We start from the raw sequence: 9,532 nt of genomic DNA, 5'->3' as shown, positions 1-9,532 counted from the left end.
CACTAGTAACATGTGAACTCATCTGGTTGAAACAGTTACTGAAAGAACTTCAATTTGAAGAGGCCAGCACAATGACACTAATATGTGATAATCAAGCTGCATTGCACATTGCCTCGAATCCTGTTTTTCATGAGAGGACCAAGCATATTGAGATTGACTGCCATTTTGTTAGAGAAAAGATCGAATCGGGTGACATCATCACTAGCTTTGTCAATTCCAATGATCAGTTAGCAGATGTGTTTACAAAGGCATTGCGAGGTCCTAGAATTAGTTATATATGTTACAAGTTAGGTGCATTTGATTTATATGCTCCAGCTTGAGGGGGAGTGTTAAATATTATAATGTAAATATTATATTATAGTAGATGAGTTGTAAGTATTCTGACCCGTTAGTATTACTGTAAATTAGGGTTGTTTAATACTCTTTGTCTATATAAAGAAATTTCGCTGTGTAGTTGAAACACACGGGTTATTCACAATATGTCTCTCAATACTCTGTATATTCAACAATAATGTTTCTAAATCGCTTCAAATGGTAATTGAAATATTATAAGATCATCTATCATGTCATTCTTTTAATTTTTTTTAAATTATCAAATATATGTTAAGATATAAACTTATCCCTCCAAAATCCAACTCTCAAACATACTCTAATAGGGCAGGGTTGGGTATTTTCCCTCCCAAAACCCTGCTCAGCCTCATTGGCAAATCTAAATAACAGAACAAACTGAAAAAAGGGAGATAGGACGTGGGAGATTAGGACATCAACGAGAATTGAAGAATGTCAGCAGTGAGATTAGGACATGTCACAATGGGGTTCATGTAGTATCGGCAATGACTACAGTATGAACTTGACAACGGCATTGACTGGACGAGAAATGAGGGCATTGACAGGACCAAAATCAAACGGAAATGAACATGAAAAACGCAAGCTAGAAAAGGTCACAAATATATGAGGCATTTAAGTAAACAACTTTAATCCACAAGCACTTATCATAAAAGAGATTATGTCATAAACGTTTAAATTCATAAAGCTATTAACATTTGGATATATGTGTTGAAAAGCTATTTGCACTCTCAACATTTGTTTCATTATAAGCTACGGATAAGCTCTGCAAAAGCTATTTCCATAACTTATCTTGGAGAGCTAATTAAAATTAGTTGAAAAGTGAAAACATCTTCTACATATCATAAACTATTTTTGTAAGCTCTTTCAAGCACTTGCACAAGTGTTTATGTCCTGAGATAAGCTCATAATAACCTTTTGCAAATTCCCCTCATAGTATAGGGTCGTGCCTGTTTAAAGTCTTGGCATCATTCATACTGAAACATTTATAATTGTAAATGCAATTTATATATAAAGGATGCACATAAAAGACAGATGGCTCCTCTACAAAGACATTAATGGACAAGATCATCATAGGTATTATGCATATGATCATGCTCAGAACATTCCATTTTTCTACGTTTTGTATGAAAAAATATGCAGTTCTCAAATAAAAGATAATATTTTCTTTGGCAACACATCACAAAAGTCACAAAGGGAAAAAATGCAAAACTATATATCAAATGCAAGAAATAAAGTGAAAGAAGATTTCCTAACCTGTCATTAATACCTTCAAGCATCACATACTCAAATAGAACCTTATAGTTGTGTTTCAAGCAAAGCTCCTCCCGAAGTGTCTCAAGAAGCAAGTCCAGTTTATACTTTCGATTTATAGGCATGATCCAGTTTCTTACCTGACATAATAGATTTGAGATTTTGAGTGTGACCAATCTTCCCTCTACTGTTCTCAGCTTTCCATGACTATTTCTATGTATGTATGTATGCTCTACCAACCCATAACAATAAAGGAACAATAACTTTACCTCATCGGTTGTTGCGTTCAAACTAACAGCCAACGCACAGTTGGATTCGTGGAGGAAACGTTTGAGCTGCGGAACAAGTCCACTGGTTGAAACAGTGACCTTGCGGGGGCTGAAATGAAGCCCTTGCTCATCCACCATAATATCTGCAGCTTTAATGACATTATCAATGTTTTGAAGTGGTTCCCCCATGCCCTAAGAAAAGTATTGCGGTTTATTAGCTTGTAGCTAACAAGGAGTCTTCCTCCGAAGCATTTAAAGGAGAAAAATGCAGAGTTAGAAAGTACTTATAGCTAGAAAATCAATATTTGTGAATTTGATTAAGATAAAAATGGGTACATCTAATATATACAATAAAGTTATGAAAATCCTCTTCTATAATTCTCTAATTAACAGTCATGACTATGCACTTTCTCCTCTAAAATACATTTCTCAACTTAAATCCAAATCCTATAAGAAGACACTACATCTGTAGTTTAAATTTTATCATTTTCTTCCCTTCCTCGTCTCTAGCATACATGACATATTAGTATGTATTAACATAATTGACAAGAGCTACTAAGACAAGCATATATCTATAATGAGACAACAATGAGAAAAAAAAAAAGTTAAATAAATTTAATGCTTAATAGTTGGAAATTAGAGGGTGTTGCTTTAATGTGTGTCTGTGTAGCAAGACCGAGTATAAATCTGAAATAGGTGCATTGAAACATATAGCTCTGAAGCCTAGAATAGTATGTTCTTTAAACTTGAGGTTTATTTAAACTTATAGCTCGAAGAGGAGCCTTGGCAGTTAGCACAACTCATACCTTCTTTAAACTTTATATGTTACTAGTACTAAGCTAGGCTTATCATAACTGTCATGTCTGCCTTGGCACAACTAGAACTACAGATAGGCTTCTGATAGGACCCCAAACCAGTCTCTTTAAGCTTCTAGTATAAAATCTTTAAACTTATAGGCTCAACTCTACATGTAGTTTAAACATATTCCAAGATAAGGGAGAAATGTCATATACTTAATGTAATTAACATGCTTAAATCTTTGAAAAGGCCAACAAGTATATGATTTTAACAAATCATAGTAAATAAAATATAAGATAATATTAATCACAAAATATATCAAGTCTATCATAAAAGGCCTGAAAAACTTTTTGTATGGCTTAAGTTTATAAGCTTTAACCTAGTTCATCAAGTAACAAGTTTGGCCTAACCTAAGTTTGATGTGGGCTAGGCTGAGCCCCCAGCGAGAGGTCTTACCTATTTAAACCCCTACAGACATAAGTGACATCTTATTACCTTGGAGCAAAGTAAGAGGTTTGATCTACACAGATTGTTGATATAGTAAGCTTTAGAATTCTCAATCCAATTATTGACATACCATAAATACAACATTGGTGATGGAACCAACTTCACTTGTGAATAGCCGTCTGGCAAAAACGGTCTGCTCGACTATTTCTGCAGCAGTAAGATGTCTCTTAAGACCCATTCTGCAAAATAACTTTGTATGATAAACTTGCAGCAAAAGTAAAACATGTTGTAACCAATGAATTGATCATTACAGGCTTACCTTCCAGTATAGCAAAATTGACAATTCATGGCACATCCAACTTGACTGGAAACACACACAGTAGTCCTGCCTCTATCACAAGGTATGATGACTGTTTCTATGACCATCCCATCATCTAACGTAAACAAAATCTGCAATCTCCTGTGAGTTTAAACAGTCAACAAGAAGATTCTCCAGAAATGCGACTAAATATAAGCATGCAATGCAAGTAATTTAGAAGCTAAAAGCCTCTTGTAACTTCCAGGTTGCATGTATTATTATATTAGATGGACTAAAAGATGCAAAATGTATATAATAAGAACTGAAAACAAAATAGAGAAGGATAATTTCAACCTTCCTAGTTCCATCACTCGCTGTGTGAATATCTTTCACCGCAAGTGCCTTGAAATCTGCTTTTTCACTCAACATCTTCTTGAAATCTTTGTTCAAACCTAAATCATGAAACATAAATAAAACTTCAGGAGTTATTAGTCAATTCAAATAACACAGTTCAAAGTTTATACCCAATTGTTCATTATACCTGGGAGAAGGATCTGAAACACTAGCGCATTAACATTACTGATCGATTAAACTATACTAGATACCATAATTACAAAAGCAATAGTATTTGCACAGTCTCGAAACTGTGAAGGATAAGATGAAGAAGAAATTACCTTCCAACTCATCAATCTGATGCGCCCAAATGTCATTTCCATACATACGCTTCCATAACATCATGGCCTGCCCTGGTCTGTATCCATGTGATTGAACCCATTTCTGTATCCATTGCCCACAAAAATAGGAGTGAACAAGTGGAAATCAAATACACAATTTTATATTTTATTTTATTCATGACATATTCAACATACATGACACTGAAGAAACAACAGAAAATGAAAATCCTAGAAATGAAATTAAATGTGTTCAAATCCTCATGACATAGATAGGAAATAACTAACTTATAACCACCACATTTTATTGACATGTAAAAGTATACAATTTTTTTTTTTGGTTTCCATGATATCTTTTCAGCATGGTTTTTAATTACGGTTGCATTGAGCAGAAATTACACTGTGAATCTTAATATTGCATAAAAGTGCGAGCAAATATGATTGATGTGGCCACAATTGTTGTTGCAATACTGTTGGATAGACTTATAAAACCATTAATTGCATACCACATTATAGAATAGAATTATACACAACACAAACATGAAGACTAACTCATTCAAGGATCTAGAGCACATTTAAGGACCGCCTCACCAAATAGTGAATTTCAATAAACATGAATTAGGTATCAAACCATAGACCACGTGTTTAAGGACCGACCTCTGATGATAACTCATCAGAAACCTAGTTTGTAACCGCATTTTAAAAATAACAAAAAATAAAATACTCAATTTTATTGAATCTCATAGTAAAACTAGTTTACACCGAAAGAAAATGTTCCCTTTTCTCAATCTTTTTTATTTAATGATGAAAATATATAATAATGAAAAGAAAGCATACTTCAAGTTCAGGGTAAGTCATCCCTTTAAGAAGCACTTTCGAACTTCTCGTTGAAACTGCAACGCCATTTCCATCTCCTGGATAAAACAAAATTGATAAATTAAAATAAAAAATGGAAAATGAAGTAGTAGAAGCGTTTATACATTAAAAAAAGATGAAACGGGTTGAATAGTGACCAGAATGAGAGAAGTTGAAGTTGCTGTCGGCGGAGAGAGAAGGAAGGGAGGAAACAGAAAAGGTGCGCCGAGAAATGAGATACGGCGACGTTTTGGTGAGAGAAAAGGGGATTATGGTTTTGTGAATGGGTGATGCAAAGGATAGAAAAAGTGTGGAGTTTGATACTGTACCCATCGCCATGCTCATCCAATTCCTCATGCTTTGTTCATTAGCTTACACACTCACACACCGCAAATCACACAATTCAATTGTTACTGTTTTCTTCGTTTTTTTTTTTTTTTTGAATAATTATTTGAGTAAACAACATTTAAATCACACTTTTTTTTTAACACAGAATAGACTACATAATACATAAACTTATTTATAAATAAACTGGCTTAATGTATGTAATTTATTTAAATGAAATCGAAAATAACATAAATGTGATTAGCAAAAGATGTTTAACAAAAAGTATTTAAAGAATTTATGTGCAATGTATTTTTGTTTTAAAATAGTTTTATATTAACATCTAAAAAAATCTCATATAAGAAGTTTATTTTTAATCATATTAAAAAAAACACTTACTTAGTTCATGGAGCTGTATAAGTATGTCATTTTAGTTCTTAAAATTTGTGAATAAGTAAAATAGTCAAGCTCTCAAGTTTATATTTAATAAGAAATTCATCTTTAATTTTATAATTTTGTGGTTTCTAACATGGTATCATTGTTTTGGTTATCATTCAAACGATACAATTGCATCGTAATTTATAGCGATTTTAAAGATAAATAGTTTTGAATGTGATAAAGAAAATTTCAATGAAGATGATAGAATGTTCTTCACAATCTTTCTAGCGTCAATTTAAAAAACACTTGCGTAAAGGATGACGACAAATTTATAAGTAAATCTTGTGATTTTGAATGTGCATTATTCTTTGATGCTCTATCATATGAGTCAAGAACCGACTCCATCAATTTTGTATTCTTCGCACTAGATCTAAGTTATCTTCCATATTTTAAGTTATAGAAGTTGATTTCTATCTATCGTATCAACATCAAAGACAATAGTTGAGCGTACTAATCTTATATATACTACATTTTTACCATATTAAAATATGGTGTTTGACTTAGTAGAATCCTCGTTAGTACGTTTTTCGTGTTTCTTTTCATCCTCTTGTTCAATTATTACTTTATCGCGACAAAATCAATGATAGGGTTGGCCTCTTGTTGGCCTTGGAGCTACTATTGAATACTAAGAAGATCAAAGATTAGAAATGGAGCAGAAAAAGAAAAACTTTGATACACTAACAATGAGTCTTTGCTTAAAGGTTCAAAATTGTTCGCATATATCTCAAGGGAACTAAGCAAGAACAAGATTTCAATTTCAGTTCAATCTTTGTTCAATTTTATAGTATATTACCATTTCATTATAATCCAAATTCATATTAAGAATTTTCTAACTATGAGTTTGTGGGTAATATTAGAAATAATAAAATCAGATATAGATAATAAGTTCATTAAGTTCTGATAGTTATATTTTTGTATTAGAGAAAATAAAGTTAGTAAGTTAGAGATAGTTAGTTTATTTAGTCTCTACTAGCTTTATATATAAACATTTTCATGTATTAATTCTTTTTGTATACTTTAATTCTAATATGAAATATTTTAAAGAATTTTCTTTTGTAACAAGCTTATTTTCAATATGAGATTTGTCTTCAATTCTATGATCTTATGGTTTTTAACAAAAATAGATAAAAATTATAGGTGTTTGAGTAAAAGTACCAACAATATTAAAAAAAAATCGAAAATAACTAGGTATTCCCATAGTTTGTATTTTCTTAACCCTTTATTTTTAATTTCAATTTAAGTTCTTATGTGGATGCTATTTAGACAACATTTTTTAAGTCTACATTTTCTCTGTATCATATTTTTATATCTTTAAATTTTTGTCATCTTCGACTAATAGATTTGTTACTTTTTAAATTTGTTCCTCAGCCCATATGAAGTTTTGTAAATGAATAATATTTTTCGATAGATTTCTATATTTATTTTTGTTTCATTTATTTCTTTTCATATTTTTACTTATATTTTCATATTTTTAGGACTCATTATTTTAAAATTTAAAATCTGATGGCCATACATTTGTAGAACCAAATACTATAATAGTTTCATTGTTGAATGAAGCTAGCTTTGGTCACGTAACAAAAGTTAAAACTTATAAAATTGATGTTGCATTGGTAATTTTTTTAATAGCAAGATGGAGATAAAAAAAAAACTCATGTTTTATCTCCTAACAGATAAATGTACCATAACGATCAAAAATGTTGCAATGCTATGTTTTTACAAACTTTAATTAATTAAATAGTATTAGTATTATTAATTAATTTTTAATATTTAATTATTTTAAAAAACAAATAACCATATGTGGTCGCATTCGTGTGTTTCTAATTTATCTCTAGTTATTTTATAGTGGGTGTAATACCTTAAGACATTGCTTTTTTATTTAAATTTACTTAAAAATGAGTGGGTGCAAGCGAACAAATTTTATTGGAATTTAATTACTTATACCAAATCCTTTTTAAGTAGAGGAAACTATTAATTGATGATTCAAAATTTTGAATGTCAAACAATTTTAAATCTTTAATTTATGAAACAGAAAATTCCTCCTTTAAATTAAATTGCGTCATTCAAAATATTTCATCTGTCAAATAGCTATTCAAAGTGCCAAAATATCATGTTAAATGACATTATGGCTTATCGATTATCCACGTTGATGACACGTTATATAGAACAATCTAATTCAATTTATGGAACATTTTGACTATATATTACAAATTTTAGTGAGTACTTTATCTCCTTATTATAAATTGCTGCATAATTTTCCATAAGCTTTTGCATAGAATGAGGTATGAAAATCTTGAATTGTTAAAATTTTCACTAAATCAGCAGTTTCTTTCTCATTTTGCTTTTGCTTGATAAAGATGATTTACACTAGCAAATAATACATTTCATGTTTCTAAACTTTAAACTCTAATCTACTAAACAAAATATTTTAATATTTCATTTTATTCACCAAATTTTGTTAACCTTTCTCCACCGACACTGTCATTCACATCTCTTTATCTACATCAACTCTTTTATTATTAAATAAACCTAATTTCTCAGCTACATCAACACACATAAAAAACCACAACAATTATTATTAATTATCTTACATAAATAGAGTCATTACATTACAATATTTTAAAACCATAACTTTAAATAAAATAATCCCAATAGAAAAACAGATGTGTTAAAAGAGGGCTTAACAAAGAAGATAAGTATATAAAGGTGTTAAATGAAATAATTGACCTTAGAAAAAAGACAAATAAAGAAAGGTCTTCATGGCTATTTATGCATCTACCAACTATGCCACTAGAAGAAGGTTATGGCAGGACCTTGGTTGGATTGGAGATTTCAACACTATCATGGGTGCTCACGAGTATAAATGAAACAATACTCCGTTCGGGTTATCCAATGATGATTTCCAAAAGTGGACTAATTCCATTGATCTCATCCACCTTTCCACTACAAGAGCTAAATTTACTTGGTCGAATTGTAGAAGGGATTTGACATGTGCATAGAAGAGACTTGACATCAATTTGTTTTCAGCAATGCAATAATGCTTATAACATTACTCATAGCACTACCCTTATTAGAAATAACTTAGAAATGAATAAAAGAAAGAGAAATATTAATTTTATTAATTTTTTAACTATTGAAATTGATATACAATTGAAAAACAATAATTAATATTACATTAAAAATTAAAAATAACGTTAGTTGTGAGATGAAGGGAATATATATATATATATATATATATATATATATATATATATATAGTGGGTGGAGCTCTGATGAGTTATTGTGTTTAATAATTTATAAATGATAAATTTCACTAATTCAATCATTAAAACAAAAAAATTTATTGAATAGATCGACTTTAAGATTTTTATAAAATTTTAAAACTATTTGAGACTTCATTAAATAATTTCAAATAAACATATATTAAACTTTTAAAAATTATAAGTAAATATCGATTACTAGATTACATAGCTACAAATTTTAAATTTATATAAAATTTTATGTATTTGATTATTAATATATTATATGAATAATCAATAGTTGAATATATAAAAAATTTCGTTTATATTAAGTAGAATATCTTATTTCAATATATATATATTAAAAATCATGATTAAACTTAAGTCCAAATCCAATCAAATCTTTGGACCTTGAATTAATGTCTACATCAATTTGATGAATAACATTAAGAATACACATTTTCTAACACACTTTTTTTTTTTATTAATTAAAGATAATTCAATCAAATTTATATGAAATCCACATATTGAATAAAATTTATGTAGATTTTAACTAATGAAATAAAGTATATTGAAAAATATGTTCTAACACTCTTT

The 9,532-nt window shown here is 29.7% G+C and overlaps 1 protein-coding gene across 1 annotated transcript in view; it reads right to left on the bottom strand.

Moving 5' to 3' along the window:
* LOC101490759 (uncharacterized) overlaps positions 1-5,375 on the bottom strand; it is a 10,704-nt gene extending 5,329 nt beyond the window's left edge. The window contains exons 1-8 of the mRNA XM_004509770.3: positions 5,096-5,375; positions 4,920-4,996; positions 4,086-4,188; positions 3,766-3,863; positions 3,433-3,563; positions 3,244-3,352; positions 1,869-2,060; positions 1,603-1,739 (exon numbers count right to left, since the gene is read on the bottom strand). Of these exons, the coding sequence (XP_004509827.1) occupies positions 1,603-1,739; positions 1,869-2,060; positions 3,244-3,352; positions 3,433-3,563; positions 3,766-3,863; positions 4,086-4,188; positions 4,920-4,996; positions 5,096-5,294 (1,046 nt within the window). The 5' untranslated portion in view covers positions 5,295-5,375. The remainder of the gene's footprint in view (positions 1-1,602; positions 1,740-1,868; positions 2,061-3,243; positions 3,353-3,432; positions 3,564-3,765; positions 3,864-4,085; positions 4,189-4,919; positions 4,997-5,095) is intronic.
* Positions 5,376-9,532: the final 4,157 nt, after the last annotated feature.

The sequence above is a fragment of the Cicer arietinum genome, chromosome 7 (assembly GCF_000331145.2).
Source record: "Cicer arietinum cultivar CDC Frontier isolate Library 1 chromosome 7, Cicar.CDCFrontier_v2.0, whole genome shotgun sequence".
NCBI lineage: Eukaryota > Viridiplantae > Streptophyta > Magnoliopsida > Fabales > Fabaceae > Cicer > Cicer arietinum.
Note: the sequence above shows the minus strand (reverse complement) of the source record. Positions and strands in the feature narration are given on the sequence as shown.